This window comes from Pseudonaja textilis, chromosome 2, assembly GCF_049901715.1.
Source record: "Pseudonaja textilis isolate UNSWEBS1 chromosome 2, rPseTex1.2, whole genome shotgun sequence".
NCBI lineage: Eukaryota > Metazoa > Chordata > Lepidosauria > Squamata > Elapidae > Pseudonaja > Pseudonaja textilis.
Genome location: NC_141991.1, coordinates 131,508,711 through 131,535,221, shown reverse-complemented (window position 1 = coordinate 131,535,221; position 26,511 = coordinate 131,508,711). Strand labels below are relative to the sequence as shown.

The following is a 26,511-nucleotide window of genomic DNA, read 5'->3' as shown; positions in this document are numbered from 1 at the left end:
TAGAACGTTCCGGGGGGTAGGTGGGCTGGGCTGTGGGTGACAGTTTGTCCAGGTAACGGCGGCATCTGAGGTGAGGTTGAAAAGAACCACGTAGCGCTTGGAACCCTGGGAAATGGAACCCATCGGCTTCTTCCAGCGCTTGCTAAAATTAGGTTCCAGAATGCAAGCTGGCTTTTCGCTAGTTTTCGCTAAAAGTATTCCTTTAAAAAAAAGAAAAAGAAAATAAAACGGCGAACAAGCCTGGCGATAAAAAAAAAATCTGGAGAGGTTACCAGCCTATAACTTCAAGTTGCCATTTTATTCTGAGTGAGTCTAATTTTTAAAACAAGATAATCTTGTGTTCCAGATACTGGAGGAGCACTTTTTCCAGGACTGCTTGAGGTTAGGATGTTTGTGGGTGTGAAGAGTGCTATTTTATCACACTCTGCAGTTGTGACACATCTGCAGAGCTTGTGGGGCAGTTTCTTTTTGGACTAACAAAAGCAAAAACCCAGAAAATAAAAACATGAATGTCGGATAGGATTTGGATGAGAAACATTATACCAAGTAAACAACTGCAGGGCTGTTTCAGGATTTAATAGCTCCACTATGCTAATTATATGTGCCTGTAATTGTAGTCTTAATTTAAAAACAAGTTTAGTTAACTTGATTTTGATTTTCAGTAATAATAGATTCAATCACTGTGAAGCAACTACTGTATTTAGAAGGATCAGACTTTGACAGGATCAGATAAGAATCTGAGCAGAAAATGTAGATACCATATGCATAAGCCTACAAAAAATGTGTGAGAGAGACGGAGAAAGTGAGAGAGATCAATTTTGTTATAAAACTAGATAACATAATTTAACAATCAAAGGCACACTGATTGTACTGTTTAAAAAATAAAATCAAAATTGTCATTGTGAAAATAGAACAAGCTATAAAATTGTACTGATTCTTTATAAAATCTGCAAAGTTCTAGACCTCCAAGATGTTCTCCAAATTAATAAAAAAATCAGAAGGCTGTATTGAACCATGAAGTCTGTCATTTAGAATCATTCTCAAGCCATTCATTGCAACATGACACTTGGGTGATGATAAAGTTACAGTCATTTAAACACAGGTTGGATTTATATGTTACAGTGAACCAAGTTTTATTTTGTCAAGCCATATTGCCCTGATTATACTCTTGATCTGATTACATTTTCATTGTATGCAGTCAGTGCCCAGATCTTAAATACTGCAACATTTTTGCTCACCACTGGATGGAGTGGCAAGAAAGGAAAATACATTTGGGGAAGGATGCCTATTGGCAAATTGAGCAAGTAAAAAATTCAGCCCTATCTACTTAATAGAACAGATACTTGAAGGAGAAATACCATAGTCAATTTCCATATGGTAGGAAAGATCCATTGTGGACTTAATAATCTGAGTCACAAATTGCTTTTACTTTGTAACCAACTCTTTTGTACATTACCAGCAATGGTGGGGTTCAAATAATGTAACAACCAGTTCTCTGCCCTAATGATTTCTTCCAACAACCAGTTCACCAAACTGCTCAGAAAGTTAACAACCAGTTCTCCTGAAGTGGTGTGAACTGGCTGAATCCCACCACTGATTACCAGACTGTAGGATAAAATTAATCCAACAATAAGTGCATATGTACTTAAATGTGACATAGATATTAAATCCAAATTCATGATAGGCTTAGTATTAAATAGCTTAGGCTAGATAACAAAGTAAACCACAGTCTGTTTCCTTTTTTCTTTTTAAAATCATGCCCCTTGTATATTTATCTTATTAAATTTATATGCCACCCGTTTCACCTTGAGGCAACTCTAGGTGGCTTACAACCAATAAAAACAACAGGATAAAATATTAAAACAATAAATATTAACACTAAAATTGACTTAAGAATTAAGAAAGATGGCAAGGAAGCAAGCAAGATGCACATGGAGAGGAGGTGGGATCTTATTTCAGTCCATTAACCATTTCCAGTATAACATGCTTGCATTAGGGGCCCAACTCTTCAGGCTCTTTTGGATGGCCAAAATTCTTTGAAAATTACAAAAAGAATGAAACCAAAGGCATAACAATAAACTAACAAGTAGGAAAACTCAGTCCTTATCTATCATAAACACCATTATGGAGGAATATAAGTGTTCCCACCATGCAAAGAGTCTGTTAAATAAGTTTATTTTTAATGAACCAAAGCAAATCCTCCGTAGTAGGATTTGGTTCGTATCCCTATTTATTATTGTCAGCATTCTCAGCATAATTTTTGTAATTTCTACTATGTATATTAAATTGATTCAGCCCAAGAGTTTAGATGTGGATACATTAAGAATCTCTCTGGGAAAAAAGTCAGAAATTAACTTTCAGAAGATTGTCAAAAAGTCTAGAAGCAGGAATATGCATCTTCAATTCAATTCAAACCTTTATTGTCGATGCACAACGTGTACAATGAGATTGGCTGAGCCTCCCTTAGTGCATCCCCTAGACACAATACATCTCATTAACGCACAGTGAAAAGAAAGAAAATCCCTAACCCAGTAAATCATGCTAACAAACACACAATCCTCTATACATATATGTATTTAACATAACATTATATTTCACCAGTGTGAACATGTTGCATGTTGCACCGGCCCTACAGGTCTATCATACTACATGGTTATGATGTTATGCTGCATTCAGGAGTCTGACAGCCCACGGATAAAAGCTGTTCTTCAGCCTGTTCATACGACTGGCTATGCTTCAATATCTCCTCCCCAACGGTAGGAGAGTAAAGAAGTGCTGACCAGGGTGTGAGTCATCCCTGAGGATTTTCCTCACTTTTCTAAGGTAGTGAATCCTGGCAATTTCATCTAGTGTCAGGAGACAGCCCATGATGCTTTGTGCTGTGCTCATCACTGTCTGTAATGTCTTTCTATCCGCGGCTGTCAAGCCAGCATACCATACTGTAATGCAGTAAGCTTTCTATTGTGGACCGGTAAAAGGAGGTCATCAGTTGTTGTTCCACCTTGTTTTTCCACCAGACCCTGAGGAAGTAGAGTCTCTGTTGGGCCTTCCTGGCCACTTGGATCATGTTGTTTTTCCAGGTGAGATATTTTATTTATTTTTTATTTTATTTGGTTTGTCAATCGCTTACAAGATAATAGGTATAAGTAAAAACATAGTTATGAATACATGGGTACATATAAGAAAAACAAATGAAACAATAGGACAGGGACGGTAGGCATGTTGGTGCGCTTATGCATGCCCCCTCTTCACTAAGATGGACTCCCAGGAATTTGAAGGAGGATACTCTCCACACAGCCCCCCTCAATATAAAGTGGGGCAGATTCCTCTCTCTTCTTCTGGAAGTCTAGCACCATCTCCTTTGTCTTGCTGATGTTCAGGTGCAAGTTGTTTTCTGAGCACCATGTAGATAATTTTTGAACCTCACCCCTCCATATGTTGATTCGTCTTCACCTGTAATGACGCCCAATACGGTGGCATCATCTGCAAACTTGATCATCACAGTGGATGGATCAGGAGATAACACAAGTCGTATGTGTACAATGAGTACCGGTAGGGAGTGAGCACACAGCCCTGAGGAGAGCCTGTGCTAAGCTTCAGGGAGGAGGATATGAAAGACCCAGCCCTCTCGGTTTGTGACCGGTCCATCAGAAAGTCCTTAATCCAGTCACATATGGAAAAGGAAAAATTGAAGTCAGTCAGCTTATTGATGAGGATTGTCAGCAGAATGGTATTGAAGGCCAAACTGTAGGCTATGAAAGCATTCTGACATAGTTTCCGGGTTTCTCTAGATGACTCCTACAGGATGTAAAGCAGTAGCTATGGCATCATCTGTCAACCTATTCCTCCTGTAGGCAAACCGATATTGGTCAAAATTTGGTGGGAGGAATGACCTAAGGTGTTGAAGAACTTGAAGCACTTTGTCACTACAAACATTAATACGACAGTTAATTGCTGTTTTCTTTGGGGCTGGGATGATAGTGGCTGCTTTTAAGCATGATGGAACACGGGCCATTTGCAAGGAGATGTTAAAGATCCTTGTCAGGACCTCTGCTAATTGGTCGGCACAAGTCTTTACCACTATCCCCAGCACCCCATCTGGACCTGCAGCTTTCCTAGGGTTCACGGCCTTCAATACACCTCTCACTTAGTGTTCATACAAGGTGAGTGGCTGGGAGTTAGAGGGCCAGTGGGCAGGGGCTACAGGGTCAGGTCTTTTCACCTCATAAGCAGGCGAAGAAGGTATTCAAATCCTCTACCAATGAGGCATCAGAGTTGACTATCTTCCTTGTGTTTCCCTTATAATTGGTCCCTGCCACACTTGCTTCGGGTTGTTGTCTACTATATGGTTCTCCACCTTTTGTTTGTACGTTTGTTTTGCCATCTTAATGCCTTTCTATAGGTTTGCCCTTATTATTACAATTATGAAGAGTCTATAGTTGGGATGCTTAATGTTTAAACAAAATGACTATAAGCTAGGGTCAGACTTTAGGCAGCACCATTAATAGTGTTCTCAATTACCATTTATTGTATAGTATACCATCCTCCCCCAATCTATGCTTTCCAGAGATGCCGGAATACAACTCTGCTCACTCCAAACCAGCATGGGCAAATATCCACGGGAAAGACCGCTTTATATTGTGTAACTAATTACCTGCTACCACTACAATGCACATTGACATCTGACACAAACCGCATATTTTTTAACAGAAACCCATGTCTATTAAGTAAATCAGTAGATTTTAAAGTGTAGATATTTTCTTCAGCCTCCTTCAATTGCTCAGTCACAGAACATAAATGTAGTGTAATGACTATGTAGACATTGTCTCCTAGTAGGCAGATCTCCTGCTGGTCTCATCTATACACTTAATTCAGAATGTTTTCAAGGTGCAAACACATTCTGGACCATAGTTATTTACTACAGTACAGTTAAATGCCTGTATTTCCACAAATGCTGCAGGGGTTACTTTCATGTTAGGAGATTACTACTGCTGGCCCTTATATCTCTTGCTTTTAATTTTGCAACAACTAATCTCTTATTTCTACTCCAAGTACTCTCCTGCACAAAATGTCTTCCCCGATGTTAAAGAATTTTTTTAAAATCAATCATGCAAAAATAGGTTTTTGCTAAAATTGTATTTGCCTTGCTAAAGCCATTATGCATCCAAAATGAAGCATCGTTATATGAAAAAATACAAGATCAGTTGTGCGTTGTAAAATGGAATACAGAATGTGTATCACAAAATTCAACTGGTACCTGTTTTCTCCACTTGTTCTTCCTTGTTTTTCATCCCTATACTCAATGGATTTCAACTTGTTCCAATGGTTTAGGTAAACCTTTTGTTTCTAACATTGCACACATACATAAAAGCTTCAGAAAACATAATTGAAATACTTGGGAGTTGCCTTTCCTCTAATTTCTAAACAGCTTAATTAAGCTTGTGGCCAAAAGCAATATTAAAGAAATCTAAGAGTACTCTGGGGATAAAAGTGAAATGAATCAGTAAAAAACTAAGTATCACAGCTGTGCAATTCTTGAATTTTGATTCCAAAGAGTACTCTGGACTGGAGTGTGAATGTAGTGCCTACTAAAGTCAAAGGCACTTAATTCTGGAATGTATTAAATTGTAACTAAAATTTAGAAATGCTAAACAGGTATGTAATTCTTTCATTGGCTTAATAGACAGAAAGCAACGTCTGGTGGCTCAGTAGCTACAATCCTACCTTCTCGAAAACCAGACTTTCTGATAAACTTTCAAGTGGGGGAAGCCCAAACCCATTCAGCCTATTTTTCCATTTATTTTTTATTTGGGAACAGTTTGCCTCAAAAATGCTTACATTTCCATCCCTTAAAACAGCTCCAAAATTAAGTTGCAGAAAATTGCCATTTGGTCATGAAGATTCATGATGTAATCTTAGGGTTTTTGGGCGGCTCTCAAGAGGACTCAAGGTTCTCACTCTTTCTTAAAACCTTGAAGGAAAGTTCCGTTATTCTGCCACTACATAACTATTTTGTAGTTTTCTAATGTGGGCAGTCCCAAAGAAAACAGCTCCTCTCCACTTTTCCTACAGTCCTGGATCAAAGGATAATTTCTGTGCCTGTCAAGAAACTACTGTTCAGAACACATTCACAAAGCGAAAGAAAACTATGTCAAGTTGCTCTGATTTATTTTGAAGTAAATGAAAACATGAGGAAAAATATTTTCTGAAGAAAGGAATTTTTGACTTCGCATGTGCTTTGTACTTGACAGTTAATGTTCCACCCATCAGTTAATGTAACTTCCAAACAAATCTTCTGATGGATCAGCAAAGCAGTGACTCTGTAGGGTATTAACAAGCAGCTGGGTTGCTACTAGGCAAGAAACTGGGTTATTTATTTACTAAGCATCTGGCAAAACAGCAACAAAAAAGGAAAATGGAATTCCTCGTCCTTTATCCACTTTTTATTTTAAAAAAAAGAAAAGTGTTTGGTGCTTAATAGTCCTGGGAATTATTGCCTGTATTTATTCCTCACATACTGAACAGTCCCAGTTGAATATGGGTATAATATAATCCTATGACCATGGAAGCACATTAGAGGTGAATATGTTCTTGCACACGAGAAATTAAAAATAGAACAAAGTAAAAGTGTAAAACAGGGATGACACATTTGTCTCAATGTGTATTGCTTAGAGAAAACAATAAAAATACAAGTTTTTTTTCCCTGTAAACCACTCCCCACCCCCACCCCCACGTGTGTATTTAGCATGAAGCAGTTCACAGCAGGATGAAAGGTTGAAGTCTGTTTACTGAACGTTATGGAGTGTAGTTCACCATACTGGTCCAGTGGCGGGTTGAGAGATGTTTTTTTGACTTTTCAATCTAAGACTGAGAGAGAATGATTGGCCAGACAGCCCATTTCAATGCCTAAGTGAGGACTAAAATGCATGGTTTCCCAGCACCTATACACTACACTGGGTCTCATTTTCATGCACTATCTCACTATTTCCCCCCAATAGGGCACTTAGATACAATTTCATTCAGTCTACTCTGCAGCTTCTTCTTTGTTACTGGTGTACAATTATCTATAATTTCAATAAAAGGTTCCACAACCGAAGGTTGTTCCACAGCCATGTTTTATAGCTCATTGTTTCATTCAGTGGTTTACAAAAAACAAAAACACATGACAAATCATTACAGTTCCAAGAAGAATGGCAAACACTCTCATACATGCTCTCAGGACAAATAAACAAACAAAAAATCCCCAAAGTGATTCAACACAGGTTTGAGAAAGGGAAAAAAAAAGGTGTCATTTATGGAGTGTATGTTCTACTTGACAGACTGAGTATGAAGGATGATGGTTGCTTCAAAAATCACGTCAATTTGATTCTAATTTTACATCTTGATATAAAAAGGGTTGAGACACAGTTTTCTATGACCTCTGAAGTGGGAAACTTTGGCTTAAGATGCAAAGCTATTTCCTCTGAAAGTGGATACACAATGGAGAAAAGGAGGGGCAATAACAAGTGACCAGGTTTGCTCATGTTCTAATAAGCGACATTTTACTGTACTCAAATCACAGAACCAGGTTGCTGTCTTATAAACACATACCATACAACTAAGAATACTACAAGCCTTGTCACAGTGCAAGGGCTGTCCTTAAAGACTAATCAACTCTGCTATCACTAAGCCTATGCACACAATCCATTATTAGGAATAATGAAAATCTGTAGGTCACCATCAATTCAGCTTTATCACTATATCCAATTTGCTCAAGCATCCTGATGGACCACATGAATTTCTGGTACAAAGTTAAAGCAAACAACAACCTAATTTAGGTTGGTGATCATCCTGGGAGATGGAACAGGAGTACGTCATAATATAAATAAGAGCTCCAAAGACAATTTGAAAAAGCTGATTTTTTTAAAATCAATGCATCAGATACTACTTAAAAACGGTAAAGCTACAGATTTCTTTTTAAAGTGTATTTCTCTTTTCTTAACCTAATAGTTTTTATGAAACACATTTAAAATTAAAAACTTCTCAAATAATCTGATATCAATAAGAAGATAACTTGGTTTCCATTTAATAAAATGAAAACCCTTTTCTCAAACTCTCAGCTTCATGTTAATGTCAGCCAATATCAGCTTCCTGGTCTCTTGTCTACTGACTAGAAAGAACCTAGCTTTTGCAAGAGCACATTATACTCTGGTATGTGAAACTTATAGCTTGCAGAGTTTTTTCATTTTGCTAGAACTGAAAAGGTTACAGAGAATCTGGCTTTGTTCATTAGACTTGCTGTCCACTTCAAATCTGAGGACAGTATTTCCAGTAGCTAAAATAGTTTCCCCTTCTTTCCCTGCAAGACTCAATAAAACGCATTCATTTCAAAGTGTAGAAACCTTTTAGTAAGTGACTAGTTGCTACCCTGGAAACAAACACTCGGAGACTTTGTCACCATGGAGTGTTCAAAGCTTTTCAAAAAAGCATAACATTCTTGCTGTATGAGCCTATTCTTGGACAGAAAATTCCTGTAGGATTTCATTCCAAAGTTTGTATCAGTTCAACATAATCTCAAAGAAATCATTCCAATGCTTTGTTGCTGTTTTTTTTAACATGGTCTTTTCTCTCTTCCTTGGGAGTTGTGTTCTTTATGTAAACAGCAGATAACCCTGGATATCTAGTTCATCATTTCTTTTCTTTTTTCTTTTGCCTCTGAATCCTCTTTAACAGGAATATTAGGTGAAGCCCCAAGTAGGTAGAGTTCATGAACTCACGGCTTTCTCCTAAATTGTACTAGTACAAGAAATCATTCACATACTTATGTATATGAGCACCTTTTGATACACAGATCTGTATCTCAAGCAAGTTCTGAAAAAGTCAGAACAGGAACATTTTTTTTCAATCCAGAATTTGCTAAAAATAAGCTTGCCATTATCAACTGAATGATATAGGCCTCAAGAGTTTCCCTAGAAAGGATGCACAATTCCTAGGGTGGCCAGATATCCATCACAACAATGAAGTATCATCTATTAAAGGAATAGGGTTGTTTTCCACAGACACAACCCTCTTTCTGTTACATATAATTTACAAAGTTCCATCACTGGATAGTCTGACAGTTTTAACTAGCAAACAAAGTGTAGCAATATTACTGAACTACAAATAAGCAGCTCTGTGCTTATGATTGGTATTTACTACAAGCCAGTAGTGGTAAATTCCACATTGTTTGCCTAATAGGCGACAATATGTTGTGGTAGCAAGATGGGTCTCTGCTGGTGTCCTGTTGCCAAAACGTATAATGAAGCTGTAGATGCAGAGTAGATGCAAGAAGATCAAGTCCTCATCTATTTTAAGATGATGTGGTAGCTATCATTGGTTTCAGCTGCAAAGAAAGCACACCATTAGACTCTGGATGAACAGGAGTGGAATCCCATTACTGTTCTTCACCCATCTTCCATCTGAAAGAAAGAAGCTTTACACACAGTACATTAATCTCCATGCTGATTTGATTTGGGTTTATGGTATGGGGGGTGGGATAGGATTTGTAGGTTTTTCAGAAGAAATACAGAACAGAGTAACATGCATTACTGTGCACTGAATAAATGGGTACCTTTCATTGTGTCCAAGACGAAACATGATTCATCTTGAAAGTTCTGTATCATCTAAAATAGGAATAAAATGTTAAGAGCCTGGAGAAATCAAGCTACTATTCATTGTGTCTGTTCTTAAGCAGCACATATATTAATGTACTTTGTCAACTGCTGACGTTCAGCTGACACACATCCCTTGTAGTTGAACTATAAGGAAAGGAAGTATGTACTCAGAACTATATATTGATTTTTTTGCAGAACAGTTTGGTTATTTCCATGGCAGGAAACCTCCATCTACCAAACATCTTAGTTACCACTGTCTAAAGTTCAAGGGTTTTTTTTAAAGAGATGATCTGTATTTTACTAAATTGGCACAGTTCACTTTTATTCTAGAATAATCTAGGACTCCAAAACCAATCTGGCGTCTTATATCTGCTGTGAATTTCTTTCCTCTAATTAAATTAAAGCATTAAAAAACACAGAACTATAAAGCTGTAAATTTTAAAAATCCTAATCCTATTCTGAATATGCAGTTTGAACTGTCTCATAGTAAAAATATTGGGGGGGAAAGCATTTACTTAAAAATCAACTAACTGAAATTCTAACCTTCTCAACAGGGTCCTTGAATTCAGTTCAAGAGCTGAATCCACCATGCTTTTGATTAACATCATCGTTTGCTTCAGAAAGCCCTATTTATCATAACACAATATGCTGAGCTAGAGGTAGCCAATGAAGCTCCTGTGGACACCAATGCCAATCTCAGATATCTCTTTTAATGTCCACCAGGCTCCTCGGTATATTTGACTTGTGTTTTTTTAAAAAAAGTTAAGTAAGAAGCTAGCATGTTGCATGTTCCTCAGATTGATATGATCATATGATCCATCTGACTCCATCCATCCATTTAGAAGGGTCTTAAAAACCTGGGTCTTCCTGCAAAAGACGACCTGCAAACTTGCCTAATATTATGTATTTTGAGTTTTGTCTTTCCTAGCCTGGCTGTTTAATTAGCTTGATATTTTTTTTCCAAAGTCTTTCTATGCCAACTTGGATCATTTACAAGGCCACTCTAGAAATTGAAATGAATGATTGTTTTATAGCTTTGAATATCATATCTGTTCACAGAGATGCCTTTAGATCTCACAAATGTCTTATTGGGAGAACAGAGAGGATTCTGGTGACTAGCTTGCCTTCTAATAAACAAGTGTTTGTGAATGGTAATCATGTGTTGTTTAGTGAATAGATAAGTTTTTCTATGGCATCAATTTTAGTACGTGCGCCCATCATGTGATGTCAAGAATCCAAATGAATACAAACTATACTGTGGCTTACTGCAATTTATAATCTGGCAAATGAAGGAAATTTCCATTTCTTTTTTATAAGAAATCAGAGCCAGACTGCAACATAATTAAATTCCTAAGCTTCTCTTAGGTAACTTCAGACCACCACTTTACTCTTACCTCATCACTGATGAGTACATGAATCCCTGTAGGCCCTTGTTTGTAGATTTGGCTGATTTGTTGAGAAGAAATGCTGAAGAGTTGAGCTATTTTTTCTGTCAGCTCTACAGCAGTCAATTCTTCTAAGTAGATTGCATGGTAAACTGCAGAATCAATAAGAATGAATAATTAGTAGTAGTAGTTTCAAATTGACCTTAACTAGGATGGAGGGAGAAGGTGCTTTAAAAAAAGCAAATGGCAGTACTGTCTTCCTTTTATTTATCATTTTCCTTAGATACCGCAACAAATTTTACTATAATCTTATTCTACTATTCAAAATAAATGTACACATTCCCTGACAAATAAAGAACTGTTTGAATATATCTCATCACTTTCAACAGGCATTGTAATCTCTACACTATATAGAAGATAGAAAATTGTTATCAGATCTATATAATAGCAGTGATATTTTAAAGGCGGTGGGCTCATATTAGATTTAAGCAGATAAATGGAAGTGGGAAATTTTGGAGCAACAAAATAAAAAACGAACTACAACTAAACTGCAACACTGATCAGATCACTGGTATATTTTATGCCATCATTCCCATCACCACAGGTCCGACATCTCCTTGAAGTGATCATCCCATTGAAAAATACTACAGTTCCATCTGCCTCATAGAATGCAGACTTTACTTTCCCAATGCCCTTACCAAAAAAAGTACCATTGGCTGCATCCCCATCTTCATGTTTCTGCTGATCTCTCAACTGTTGAGACTCTTGACAAACATAGATGGTCAACCTTGGCCGTACCATTCTATGGAGAAAAGAAGACATGAGTTCTCCAGGATCAGTAGGAATAAGAGTAAGAAAATTGATGTGTCACCAATTAACTATTTGTTTAGCTTCATTTGGACCTCATCTTTCACCAAAACATTTCACAGGAAGTAATATTGTTGGTTAACTGCCAAAAGTTTAATAAGACATCATTTAAAAAAACATTAACACCAATAGCAACAAAGGAAACAACATGAAGCACACCACATTCCTTACAATCAATTCAATTCAATCATTCATAAATGCCCAGTGAAAGATCAGTAAGACTGCACCAGGCAAAATTTTCATCACAATTTGGTTAGTTCATACATTCAAAAAATAAGATACAAGATTTTTCTTAGGATTGTTTTGTGTTCAGGATGCTGGTAAGAATGCAAATGTAAATATATAAAAAAGAAGGGTTAGGCAAAATCAACAGATAATTTCCTACTATATTTCCCTGCCTGACCTCTTACCCTTCATTTGCAGAATTTATCTATAGAGGCTGTTCAAAGCTCATGAGAACCCAGAAAGATAAGTACCAATGCTTTAATATATTACATATGAGCACCTGCATGCATATGTTTGGCTCAGAAGATGAAATGGTCATAATTTCTTTGCTTATCAAGTTAAGACCAAAAATAGATGTGTACTTCATGCTTAGACATTTTTCACTATGGATCACTAAACAAGTCATAATACCAGAGTTCCCACATTACACTAAGCCAAAATCAGAAACCAAATGATGGCTTAGTTCAATTTGTAAGTCTAGCCAAGTCCCCCCCCCCCACAAGTAAACTATGACATAGAGATATCTTGATTTAATCTAATTTGCAAATGAAGTCATGTAGTCACTCAGAAGATCCACATCATCTTGAATTATTGTGGAATAAATATTATCCAAGATAATGTTTCACTGCAGGCACTCCCTCCCTCATATAAACATAGCATGTTTGAGGGCCTTTTCTGTTTCACATTTACTATGGTGATGAGATCCATGGAAGAATTCTTAACATTAGTATTACCCCAGAAGTATAAAAAGTATTTTTGTCTTATAACAGCTCCAATCACACCAGAATGTAAACAGCAGGATTACGCATATCAAAATTGGGTGGCTAAGATGGCAAAAATCCATTCTTCCCCATTTTGCATCATCTTATAATCACATTTCTGGGGCAGAGTGGCATCATTTTTTCCCATTCTGCTGAAGTCCAATTGAGCTGCAGTGTTTACTACCATGCTGTACTAAATTCAGTGAAGAGAAATAGAAGTAAATGGGGAGAGGCAGGGAAAAACAAATCCATGGAATGTAAAGGGGAAAAAGGGGATACTGAAATGAGATGCAGAAAGACTGGTAGCGGTCACACAGTACTTCCACTGAGTAAAAATAAAAAGAAGGGAAAGTATTGTATACTGTACAGATGAAAGAGAAAGAGGAAAGACAAGCTAGTGCAAATCTTTAGCAGTAGACAGGAAATACGCATATTATGAAGTGAAAGGAAAATAAAGGCATTATAAATATACTACAGAGAACAGAGAAAAAAGGGAGTTAACAAGATACAAAACTTTTTATAAAATAAAAAGGGTTGAAAAAAATGCCCGTTTGTTCTTAACATAGTGATGAAAACTCTTAAATACTGTACAAAACTGGCCCATATTTAAACCGTATTGAATGTGCTGTTAATAAGATGCATCTGTAGAGTGGAGTATTTAATACAAGTAGTCTTTGCTTAAATTTTTCCACAAAGCTGCAAAAGTTGTTATGACGGCGTTGAATGAGGAGATCTAAGACTGGTCTTCAAAGGTGTGGCTGTTGCAGCATGCCTGTGGTCTCATGGTCACCATTTGAAACCTCCACTGACAGCTTCTGACAAGCAAAATTAACAGGGAAGCTGGTAGGAAGTTGTGAATAATGATTGCAGGAAGTCATGTCTCTCAATCATGTGTGATTTGCCTGACAAAGTCAACTGGAACTCTCATAACTGCTGTCGTAAGCTCACAGGCTAGTGAAGTTGTACTGTACAATAGTATCACTTAATGACAGAGTTGCACAACTCAACTGCCATCCTTAAGTGAGGACTAACTCTACGTATTATTCATGTGGCTCAGTGTCACAAAAGCTGGTGGAAAACCAACTCGGAAATATCCACAATCCCCAATTTGCATTCTGAAGTCAGCATAACCTTGGGATGTTTGCACCACAAATTTTTGACAGACAGACGAGAGAAGATTTAATACTGATTCATCTACAATGGTTACCTCTTAAAAATCTGCCTGACAGAATTTTGTTTACATGCCAAAGCAGAACATTAATTTCCCTTTCACAACTGAGGAAATGGAAGCACATACAGAGCAGCAAGTAGCCAGCAGTGTTTGTTCTTTCTTGTTTAACCAGAAGTCTATTCAAATGATATGCAATTCAATTTAGCAAAATGTTTGCTCTACAACTGAACTCATGACCTCTCCTAAGCAGAACAAGAATGCAGTATCTTTCAGGAGCATGTGGTAACCATGGCCAAGATGGCCTTTTGTGTGCCAATTGCACCCATTCCTAAATCAGGGAGGCTCTACTCCCATCCACCCATACCTGGGTGACCTCCCAAATGAATTATTGCAATACACTTGACTTGGAGTTGCTGTCGAACAGCATCCAGAAGATACAGCTGGCGGAGAATACAGTAATGCAACAAGGAAAGGCTGCAACTAATGCACAGATGAAGCTCTGCAAAGCACCTGAGGGCAGGACAAGAAGCAATGGGGGGAACTAAGGAGAAATTTCCTGACAGTTAGAACAATTAATCAGTGGAACAACGTGCCTCCAGAAGTTGTGAATGCTCCAACGCTGGAAGCTTTTAAAAAGATGTCGAATAACAATTTCTCTGAAGTGGTGTAAGGTTTCCTGCCTAGGCAGTGGGCTGGACTAGAAGACCCCCCAAGGTCCCTTCCAACTCTGTTATTCTATTCTATTCTATTCTATTCTATTCTATTCTATTCTATTCTATTCTATTCTATTCTATTCTATTCTATTCTATTCTAAAGACCTTCTGGCCATGGTTGCCATTCGCTCACTGAGCCTCAGAAGACCCCTCAACTGAACCCCACCCTTAAATGAGGAAATGCCATTCCATCCAAAGTCAGAGGTGAAATATCCCAGATTCAGGTAGCCCAAACACCCATAGCCACTTCATCTTGGTAGGACTGAACTGAAGCTTTTCCCCATCCAAACCCCACACAAACTCTTGATACTGGGACAAAACCTCAACGGCTTCACTTGGCTGGATCGGGGTCGAAAGACGTAATTGTGTATCATCAGCACGCTGATGATCTTGAATCCCAAACTGGCAGATGACTTCACCCAGAGGTTCCATGTAGAGGGTGAAAAGAAGGAAGACGGGATAGAAACCTGCAATATCCAACATGGGAGTGGCCTAGGAAGTGTCTCCCCCCACCACGTAGTATTGACTAGAACCAACTACAGAGAAAGGATGGTGCCAATTCCCAATCCATGGAACTGACTCAGGATACGCGGTCAATGGTAGTGAAGCTGTCGAGAGATTAAAGCGCACATGGATGGATGCATAACATCCCAGCTCCACCACAGGCTATCTACAAGAGGGACCAGATCTATCTCAGTATTAAATCCCAGCCTGAAACCCAACTGAAACAGGACTAGATAATCTATTTCCTCTAGGATTCACGTCAGCTGCAGACTAACCACCTTCTTCAACAACCATTTGGAGAAAGGGAAGGTTGGAGACGGATCTTTGGGTCCAAGGATAGCCTCTTGAGGACGGGGTGCAACACAGCCTTTTCAAGGTTGAGAATCCCACCCTTTTCTCAAAGAGGCTAACGCTATAGCATGGACTCATTTTCACAATCAAGGAAGGACTTGGATCCAGTAAACAGATGGCCAAGCTGATAACAGATTGTCCTGTCCACTTCCTCATGAGTCACCCACTCAAACTCATCCTATTATACGTTTTATGGTGTTAAAAACAATTTAAGACAAGAATTTGAGATAGGTGGCCATATAGAATGAATAAATGAATGAATGAATGGATTTCTCCACCTCTATTCCAAAAAGAAGCCTCAAGAGGTTAATTCCCTCCTTCATTTGTTGTTTTGCTAATCCTCCTTTATATGCTTTTATGGCCAGCCATGCACCTCTACAGGTAGTCCTCAACTTGCAACCACAATAGAGACCAAAATTTCTGTTGTTAAGTGAAACATTTGTTAAGCGACTTTTGTTCCATTTTACAACATTTGACAACCTCAGTTGTTAAGTGAATCACTGCAGATGATCAGTAAGCAAACTGGCTGTTAAGTGAATCTGGCTTCCCCATTGACTTTGCTTGTCAGAAGGATGCAAAAGGGGATCACGTTACCCAGGGACACAGCAACCATCATTAAATATGAACCAGTTGCCAAGCATTTGAATTTGGATCCTATGATCACGGAGATGCTGAAAAGACCGTTAACTGTGAAAAAAGGTCACAAGTCACTTTTTTCAATTCCATTGTAACTCTGAACGGTCACTAAACAGACTTCTGTAAGTCAAGGGGTACCTGTGCTTATTTTACTATAACTTTCCTTCACTTTTGATTTATATAACAAAAACAATTATGTTGGCATCATGAGACATGTACCTAGAGCATCAACCGCAAGTCTGTTGCAAGATTTAAAGAATGCTGTGGTACATGACATGGACAGAGGTCTCCAGGTTTTTTTTGCTCACATCTGGACTATTTTATAAGTCAGATCTATCTCCTCTCTTATTTTATCACTGCAGTGGGGAATACCTAGTTTCTTTGCACCTTTTCTTGATCTTCCCCAAAACTCTTAACACTATATTGTTCTTGACTGCATCCTTTACCCTCATTTTCTTGCCTCTTCCCCACTATTCCTCTCCTTCATCTGTTTTGCACACATTCCCTTAACAGCGAGGGCAGGGAGCTTTCTGATGCAAAGCACCACAGTAAATCAATCCAGTGAAAAGGGGAGGGAAACATCACCCTTGCCAATTCTCTTCTTTTTTTTTGGAGCATTCACTGCATGAAACCGACAAAGCCTACAGCATTTTCCCCACCCCCTATTTTAGCCAGTCCTATCTGAACAATCAGAACTGGTACATTAACTTAGTGGTATGGTGTGATATTAGGAATTTTTTTTTTGGCCAGAAGCTGCTATTCACCTGGGAATATCTGCTTTTTCTTCAGCTGAAGGACAACTAACAATTCAAGAAACAGCACAGTATTAAAGCCTGCTCTGGTCACACCTCAAACATGGCCTGCAGGGAGTGGGCGGGGGAGATCCAAAATGTATTTTAAAACTAAGGGAAATTAAGAAGCAAGCCCTTATTTAATGAAAAGGGCATATATGCTCACATTTGCCCATACTTGGCTACCCAACGGAAGGAAATGAAAAGCTACACAATTGAATTCTAAAATTTTAAAATGCCAAAATTTGCGATTTTCTCTAATTTGTCTCATCCTATCTAATTGTATTGCAAAACATTCTGTAATAATCAAGTTTATTTAGTATCCCAGTACGATTTGTGTTGAGTTCTTATTTAGTATCCTAAGACTATCACTGTGTTGTATCTTATGATTTATGATGAATGTATTTTTACGATGACTATGATTCTTATCCCTTGTTGTTTGTATGTACACTGACAGCTTATGCACCAGAGACAAATACCTTGTGTGTCCAATCACACTTGACCAATAAAGAATTCTATTCTATTCTCTCCTGTTTCACAGAGACACTCGCTAGAAGAGATGGTCTTCTGGAGTAATATATAAATATTGATTATAAATAAACGAAGTGTCACAGCCAAAAAGCAATTAAAAGACAATTGGGGGAGACATGTTGGTTTTAGTATTGTCCAGCACATATAAAACCTCAACTGTGTAAAGTCCATTTGGCTGATACACACCGTCCTTTCAATGCATTGAAGAGTCTGATGCCATCTGCAGGACCGCATATTTGTATGACATCTTCTCTGGTTAATTTCAGCAAGTCTGCCCCTAAGATTTTTTTTTTAAGTGAAAAGGGATAAGAAGCATTATTATTATTATGTTCTTTGTTGACATTTATAGTCCATTCAGTAAACTCTGGGCTGCGCACAACATTTTTAAAAAAGACATAAAAAACAGCTAACGATATTAAATCCATAGGCAGTCTAGACTAAAAAACTTCTAAAAAGACAAAATTCACAAAACAAAACAGAGGCCATGAAACAAATAATAACATCAACTCCAGGCCTGGGACCAAAATCAAATTTTCAAAGTTTTCCAGAATCCTAGGACAGAGGAAGCCTTATCTATGGGGGAGGGAGGGGTGCTTTTCCAGAGTGTGGGAGCCACAACAGAGAAGGTTACACAGGCCGGTAATATTTACTTCGCTAGTAAGATGGGCAGCGTATAAATTTAATAAATAGTGGAGGGGATATAGAGTGATCCTATTCTGCTGGAAAATACTGGGTTGGAAGAAATCATTAGAGACAAGCTCTTTTTGATATCCAAGCTCTGTGTCAAAGAGGGCTTCATAGGTAATAACCAGCACCTTGAATTGCACTCAGAATCCAACTGGCAGCCAATGCGGCTCGCCCAGAAGCAGTAATACATGGACACACTGAGACACATCCATTGCTGCTCACACCATTGCATTTTGAGCCAGCTGCAACTTTTGTGTGGTCTTTAAGGGCAGCCCTGTGTAGAGAGCATTGCAATAATCCAATCTGAGGGAACCAGGGAAGGGCGCCAATTGATACATAAGATGAAAGTAATTTTTAAAAGTTTTAACACAGCATAGCAGGTTATTTCACCCAATTTTCTATATAAATGGGGTGGGGTGGGGGGCAACTTAACAATCTACAGTGCAAACCACATTTTTGTTCCCCTTATTTCCAGTGATTGCTTATTTTTCTCAATTTAATTATTCATCGTTTTTCCACTCAAACAAAGGTCAAAATGAATGTACTGAGTTGCAGGCTACTTCGGTTTTTTTTTTTTAAAAAAAAGCCCTGCCAATCTCCCCTCCCCCCAGCCCCATGAAAAATGTGGCCCTGCCCCCTCCAGCAATCCCCCTATTTCAGCTCCTCACCATCTACAGCACTTAAGAAAATAACAACACACACTAATCTACAAAAAGGATTTCTGCTTCAGAGCCCAGTACATCTGAATATTAAGTAAAAAGATACAGGATGTCCAACATGGAGATTATTACACAGGTCATAAATGGTCAATCACTGCTTTTTTAGCATGGGGATGAAACAGAAGAGACCCAGATCCTTTGCCTGTTTCAGATATGAAGAAATAGGGCATATATTTTTTTAAAAAAAAATCTAAGCAGAATGGGGGGGGGGGTTATAAGGTTTCATTTAAACCTTCTCCGTCCAATCATTTAAAAGCACTGCTTAACATCTGCTCAGAATTTGGAGCTCATTTGTACCGCAATAACCAAAAGCAAACCGAGTTACAAAATGGTGCTCCCTGTGTCATTTTGACAGGGAAGGTGGGATAATTCTCAAGGTAGAAAACTATTCGGATGCATTAGCCTGAAGAGGTGTAGAAAGGAATTCAGAGAGGATATCCTGAAGGGAGAGGGTTTAGAGAAGGTGCGAAATTAAGGGAGGCAAATTCGGAAGGCTTCTCCTGATTATCAGAGAGGGGGAGAAAAAAAGCTTTGGTTATACCTGAGAAATTTGTGAAAAGCCGTGAGAAAGTTGAGAAGCGATTCCGGTGCAGCCACTGCTGAGCTTCCTGAGGTGTGGATGTTGGCAAGAGGTTCTAGGGCAAAAAAGAAACTCAATTGCTTCTCTACAAGAAGAATGCAGATCGATTACAGAACTAGGTAACTATTAAAACATTTAAAATTTGAAACTGGGAATTCATATGCAATTTTCTCCCAACATCTCCAAATATAACCTGAAGCCTCCAACTAAATCTGCAATCTTTTTGCTACACTTAAAGCCTTGGATTAATATCAATTTGCAACTTCTATTGGTTTGAATAGCAGGTTGGGAGGTAGCACTCCAAAGGTGTATGGAGGCAGAGCCCATTCCAGGAAGGAGGGTCAGGAGTTTAAAGAGGCAAAATAGATGCCATGAGCATCTGCACACGGTAGGGCATCCATTTTCCCCTGAAATCTTCCCACATTTTGGCTACCCATGTAGGAATGGTGGGTGGGCTCCATTGTAACCTCAGGCTAATCGTTTGTCCACCTTCATGGCAAGACTCACTGTGAATCACGTTGCAGCATTTTGCATCAGGAAGAGACAATTCAGGGGAAAGAACCCTTTGGTCAGCTAGATCAGACCATCCCATGCCCACCTGTAGTCGGCAGTGGGGTAGAGAAGAGAAAGAAGCGGGAAATGTGAATTAAAACGTACATCTGTAATTGGAGCTGGAGGTTCAGGTTGGTGGTTTGGAGACCCGTTCCTAGTTTTAGAAAAACAAAACAGAAAAGGCACCTGAGTTTTGCTTTTCTCTTCTTGGCACCTTATTTAAATATTGCATATCCTGCCAAAAGATGGATGGGCATTTAACAGAATCATAGTTAAAAAGAGCAACTAAAAAACCATGACTTTTCCACAGCCTTTCCTTTAACCATCACTGAGGTTCAAGCTTTTATCAGGATTAATCCTAATAACAATTATTAAGATGGAAGGTAATGGTAGCCTATACAATCATTAAAGGTAGTGTGAATGTTAACATTTCACATTTTTTGTGTTTTGGTTTTGAAGTAGATCTTTCAGGCTATTTAGTTCAACTCCCTGCTGGATGCAGGAAATCTTAAGCTGGAAGATCCCTGAATAGCCATCGAGTCTTGGCTCAAAAATCTCCAGCCAACAAGGAAAGGTAGACCTTTGATCAAAAGCAGAAAGAGCAACCGCTTTCCTTTCTTCTATTTTTGTATAAAGACAGAGTAAAAGGTTTTTTTTGTGTTTGCTGCTTCTGCTGCCGCTCAAGATTAATACCTTCCTCATCTTCTACCTGATTTATAGAATTAGGCTGTCTGAGAGACATCTGGGAAAAGAATTTTAATAATGAGCAGGTTAATTTCAGCAGCATCTCTATCCCTGCAAACTTCTCCTCACAAATAGGTTTTCTTCTAAGTGAAAAAATATCCATTCTCTTGAAAATTTACTCTTTGTGCCCCATTGTTGTTGTTGTTTTGTTTTTTGAGGAAGAGGTGTGCTAAGGCATGAGAAGATGATCGGGGGTTCCAAAAATTGCTAAGCCTTAGGGTGGGGTCCCCAAACTTGACAACTTTTAAGATTTGTGGACTAGAATTCTGGGAGTTGGAGTCCACAAGTCTTAGTTGCAGAGTTTGGAGACCCCTGCCTTAGGATAAAGAAACCAATAAATAAGAGAGGCCTTTGAAAAAAATATATACAGACAAAAGCATAAACCTACCCTTCACTGATAGAGAAACTGCTGTGAGAGCTGCTAAAGCCAGGTGATGGCACATTGTTGACATATGTGATTTCAGGCCATGGAGAGCACTGGAAGAAAAAAAAAACCCTTCCAATGTGAATATTCCACAATGTTTCTGTCTGCATGCCACATATTTTCTAGTGATGAATACAAATGGATCCAGCCGTCCCCACCTTTTGCTTCTATGGCTTTTCCCTTTCCCAGCTCTTAATAAAGGTGAAAAAAAGCACACCCAATTCATCTGAGGAAAACTATACATTTATTTGAATCATTTTGTTCATTCTAAGCTAGAGGCACAATTTAAAGCTTTCCTTTCGGAAATGCTACAGCAAACAAGGCTTATTTTGAGGTTAAAGGTACAACTGATCTTTTTCAAAAGGAATCCCTAAAGTTTGCTATGCAGTCTTTGTGTGCTTCATGTTGCTTTTAAGCAAGATTGCTTCTCAAGAGAAACTATGAAAAAAAATGTTCATTTATTTTCATAAAATTTGTATCCTAGAGTATTTGAAAAAGCATTTTTTTTTTGCACTCAATCATGCTGGCTGGAAGGGATAAAGTAACGCTGAATCTGCTTGTATGGTATTTTAACCAAATTGTGACTCAGGTTAAGATCTTTCGATATTTATGAATACAACAGTTGCGCCAGTGATTTATGATTTGGGAATCTGATGCAATGATGTACTAACACAGAATGAATGGCTGTCAGCAATCTTGCTTGAAAACAATATGGAGCACACAAAGACTGAATAGCCACACTTTAGGGATTTTTTTTATTATTATCGTTTGTCATGCATCTATAGAATATATCCTATAACAGGCCTGAGGAGATATTAATAGCCTGGCATAATAACTTTCGCTGGTGAAAGAGCATACTCCTCAGCTGCTTATCTGTGCTGCAACATCTGCTTGATCCTGGAATGGTAAGCACAATCAGATTTGCTTAAGACTTGAATGGAAAAATCCCAGGAAACCCCAAATCTCAGGCTTTTAGCTAGATTAGGGAAATAAAATAAAATAATTCCAGAAAACGACAATGGCAAATTAATATGTACGGTTGCTAAGAAAGCCACATGGATTCCTAGAGAGACATTATTACTTTTTGGCCATTGGCGTTATTTTATTTGCTGTATAAGACTGGTATCTGTTTACTATAGCCCTCATATTCTAATTTAACCGACCTTTCATCCTTTCCAAACATCTTATCTTCAAAATAATTAATGATGCTTATTGTGTAATACAACACTGTCTAAGGGCATTAGACTGGGAAAGCCTGATTTATAATGTTACCAGTATCTGATCTAAATAAGTATTTGGTTATTAATACAGCACTGTGAGCATATGAACAACCATCTTTCTTGAATCCTAGCCAAAGTGTTTTGTTCACAGATTTCTTCTTTTACCTCTGTAAGTATTGTTGTTTCATATGAAGGTTGGTATTTTTCCTTCTCATGAGGAGTTCTCTTTTCCATTTTCTCTCTGTCGGTCTTTTGTTTTCTATCTGCTCCTTTGGGCTGGAAATTAAACATGTTTATTAAACTAATGTGTAGGATATAGGAAAAGAGCACTCTGCATATGTTTTCCGCTGGTGAGGACATCACAGTGTCCATTTGTGATACACAAGCTGAAACATATTTATATAAATACACTATGACACTTGGCAGTAATAGGGAGTTGTGATTCCTCTGCCATTAATTGTTGCATTGGTGCCTCTGTAGGTTTTGACCATGAGGGATGCAATATTTAGTTTGGTTGCTTGCTGTGTGTGTATACTTTAGCTGTTCGGTTAAGACAGAACATTGGCCAGGGTATATTATCATGGAGGTAGTCCATACTTAATTTATGTTTTTTAAAAAATAAATTATCTTCTATATTATATTGTTCACATCTCTCTCTCTCTCTCTTTCTCTCTCTCTCTCTCTCTCTCTCTCTCACACACACACACACACAGACCCTTCATGCCATATGCTAAATAAATAAATAAATAAAATAAACTGCTGCATTTGAGGGGCAGTAGAAAGCAAAGCTAAGCAATGCTCAGGCTTATTCAAGATCCTGCTTTCATCTCACAATCAGAGCTGACAAAAGTTAGATTCATATCTTTCGACAAACCATCATGCAGTTTATTTGACATTGGCTCAGCCACTTTGATTTGTAAATCAAGTTTATAACTTATTCCGAAGCGTAAAAGTCAGGGAAGAACAAGCAGCATTGGCTATGTAATTCTGGGTCTTTGCCATGGTAGAATTCTGCCTAAGTGGTTGTTAAGTTATTCAGAAACCAGTCAGGATGTTTTCATCTAGAAGAAGCTAACAAATCTGTTCACTTGCTTTATTATTATTATTTGTTATTTTTTTTATGCTGTCCATTTCCCCTATAAGGAATTTTGGGCAGCTTATATATATTACACATGTAGGTTTTGCTGAAGAAATGGCTTTTTTTGTCGTCGTCCCCCAAAAAAAGGCCGTGAACTCTTTCTGAGTTATTAAGAAAACAAGTATTTCAATGGCACAGATATAAGAAAGCTGATGTGTCTGTTTAATATAAAAAAGTGAAACGTTTTGCATTAATTTTCACAAGGATATAGCACTGTCCACAAGAGATGGTAACATTCACTTCCCCATTGGGTGTAAAAGTTCACTCTGAAAATTAATGCAAATATGAAAAACCAGTTCCACTGCCTCCCTGCGCTTGCTAAAGTCCTGTACTGAAGATGTTTATCTGTGCAAGCATTGTGGAATCTGCTTGAATAATTGTAACAGAAGTGCTCACCTTGTACAAGATTACACACAAGGACTTTTTTTTTTTACATCCCAAGAAGCGTGGGTACTATCTGCAGGATCATCAGGTTAAACCAAACGTGACCACAGAGGAACAATCTGCTTAACCAGGCCTGTCCCAGATGCACACAAACTAATGGAGTGTTCTTTTTAGAGCAAAAGAATACAAATCCTTTGCCCACTGGGAATTTTCTTTTCAGGTATACAATCATTTCTAATGTCTTGGTAGCGAGTGCTGGAATAAAAGTGGTGAAGGTGAGAGATTGCTTACCACTTCACAAAACCTTTTGCTCTCAAAATTCTGTGTTATGTAATACTGCCTGAGATATACAGCAAATGTGACTTCCCCACTGCCTAATGTGATGGAGCACACAAAGCTTGTGTTCTGAATTAGATTAAAACCATCACACTTCTCCATTTTACGATTCTTATTAAATTAAGAATTCCAAGTTCCATTGTAGGAGGTAATCCAATGCTGCAGACACATATCATTCAGCCTTGTATCTCATTCCATTTACATCTAAAAACTAGGAATATTAGCATCCTAGCTTCTCCCTCCTAAGCACTTAGGCTGATTCCTACCACTTCGCTATTGCTGATAAGAGGGATAGGAAGATTCAGTAATTTCAGCTACTGTAAGAGTGATGCTGATTAGAATGGAAGCTGCTGGTATGGCTTCCCTTGATGATAAAGTTGAAAAGGTGAAAGTAAATGGGAAGGTATCCACCATGAGAGTCAGAGCAGTCACAATGACGGTGCCATTTAAAAGAAGGAATTCCAAAATTAAAGCTAGAAGAAGGCAAATCTTTTCTATATTGTTGCCGAGAAACTGTGTAGCCATAACTGAATCCTGTCTATGGAGATTCTCAGTCATCCAGGTTATGGTTGTTCCAAAGGCACTTTTTTCAAGAGGCAACTGGACTTTCTGTTTTTTTTCCTTTGAAGACGTTTCATTTCTCATCTCTCCAGAGCTGAAGAAGCTTCTTGGATGAGAAGTGAAGCGTCTTCAAAGAAAAACCAGAAAGTCCAGTTGCCTCTTGAAGAAAGCGCCTTTGGGATAACCAAAACATTTATAAATTTGGTTGTCATATGGTAAGAGCACCACACTGAAAAACATTGTTTGAGTTATTGAGGAAGAACACAGAACTTTCTCAAGGAGGCCAGGAATGGCATGATGTGATCAAATCAAAACCACAAGGACCTCTGGTCATTGAGGATGCCATTGTACTGAAAGAGAACTACTTTTTACAAGGACACATGCAATAGGTACATGGAAAGTTAAAACCACAAATCAAATTGAAACTATCAAAGCAATGTTAAAGCATAATAGATGAAGCATAAGATGGCCAGAAGCGCTTTACAGGCATTTCTGTGTAACTTTGAACAGTTGTTAAATGACATAAGAACCCAGATTGTTGGAGGCAATATGCTGACTCTAAACCACTTAGAGAAGGTTGTAGAGCACTGTGAAGTGGTATATAAGTCTAAGTGCTAGTGCTAGAAATCAAGGACTACCTGTACTATCAATAGATATTTAGAATGCAAAAGTTGGAAAAATAGAAGAACTTGCAAATACAGGATTGTCTGGATTGGATAAACGTACTAGTTTTATTAGCATACATGAAAGGATTTAAAAGAGAAGAAAAAAGAAATGAGAAAACCAACAGATTAAAAAAAAAATACCAAAAGCACATTTTATATAAGAAATTATTCAACCTAATTTTAAAATCCTTCATTAAATCTTAACAGACGCTTTCCGATAGAGTCAGAGAATTAATTAAAACCAAATGAGCACACTTCGACAATCTACTGTGATAAATCTGAAATCTTTCCAACATCAAATGGTAACTGAAGCAAAGTTATTCTTCGGTGTTGTAACTTTAGCAACACTAATATAAGTAAGTTTTGATTAAGATCTTCTAATGAAGAATGAAGTCATATATAAAGAAAGAAATGCAGAATGAATAAGCAAGTTTAAAAAAAGGCCGAAGGATATGAGATCAGATAGCCAACATAAAGTCGACAATAGAGCAAGCAGGAGAATTTAATGAAGTTTCCCCTTTGCTTAACTTTAAACTACAGAAAGGTATTTGAACACTAAATCATGCCAGAATAGTGGACTATATTAAGGATAAAGGGGTGCCAGGACACCAGGTTGAATGAAATAAACAAAGGTTATGCCATAATTCTGTTTTGCCTTCTTACGAAATAATTTAACTCCCACAAGCTTTTTTTTTTTTTATCAGCAGGATGCTAAGAAAACCAGGATCTGTGTTCTCCAGTTCTTATTCCTGCATTATGTATCTTAAAACACAGGGAATACCTTGAAGACTTTGATCTGGCAACTGGCAGAATGCAAATGCTCTGTGTATTCCCCATTTTCATTTTCTTTGAAGGTGTCGATCTGGACTCTGAAGGGCACACCTTTCTCACCACCGTGCTTCCTCATTGTGAACTCTGTGCTGATGCAATGTAC

The 26,511-nt window shown here is 38.0% G+C and overlaps 1 protein-coding gene and 1 long non-coding RNA gene across 3 annotated transcripts in view; one reads left to right on the top strand and one right to left on the bottom strand.

Moving 5' to 3' along the window:
- Nucleotides 1-187: 187 nt before the first annotated feature.
- On the top strand, nucleotides 188-26,452 carry LOC148127085 (uncharacterized). Its single transcript, XR_015741914.1, has 3 exons — nucleotides 188-306; nucleotides 3,018-3,080; nucleotides 26,285-26,452. It is a non-coding gene; the product is annotated as an uncharacterized LOC148127085 (long non-coding RNA).
- Nucleotides 7,098-26,511, bottom strand: part of TFCP2 (transcription factor CP2) — a 40,366-nt gene continuing 20,952 nt past the window's right edge. For both annotated transcript variants that reach the window (XM_087925305.1, XM_026714752.2), the window contains exons 7-16: nucleotides 26,359-26,511; nucleotides 22,659-22,769; nucleotides 21,238-21,326; nucleotides 20,211-20,259; nucleotides 19,515-19,608; nucleotides 17,754-17,844; nucleotides 11,716-11,819; nucleotides 11,027-11,169; nucleotides 9,590-9,641; nucleotides 7,098-9,361 (exon numbers count right to left, since the gene is read on the bottom strand). In XM_087925305.1, coding sequence (XP_087781431.1) covers nucleotides 9,324-9,361; nucleotides 9,590-9,641; nucleotides 11,027-11,169; nucleotides 11,716-11,819; nucleotides 17,754-17,844; nucleotides 19,515-19,608; nucleotides 20,211-20,259; nucleotides 21,238-21,326; nucleotides 22,659-22,769; nucleotides 26,359-26,511 — 924 coding nt within the window. In that variant the 3' untranslated portion in view covers nucleotides 7,098-9,323. The remainder of the gene's footprint in view (nucleotides 9,362-9,589; nucleotides 9,642-11,026; nucleotides 11,170-11,715; nucleotides 11,820-17,753; nucleotides 17,845-19,514; nucleotides 19,609-20,210; nucleotides 20,260-21,237; nucleotides 21,327-22,658; nucleotides 22,770-26,358) is intronic.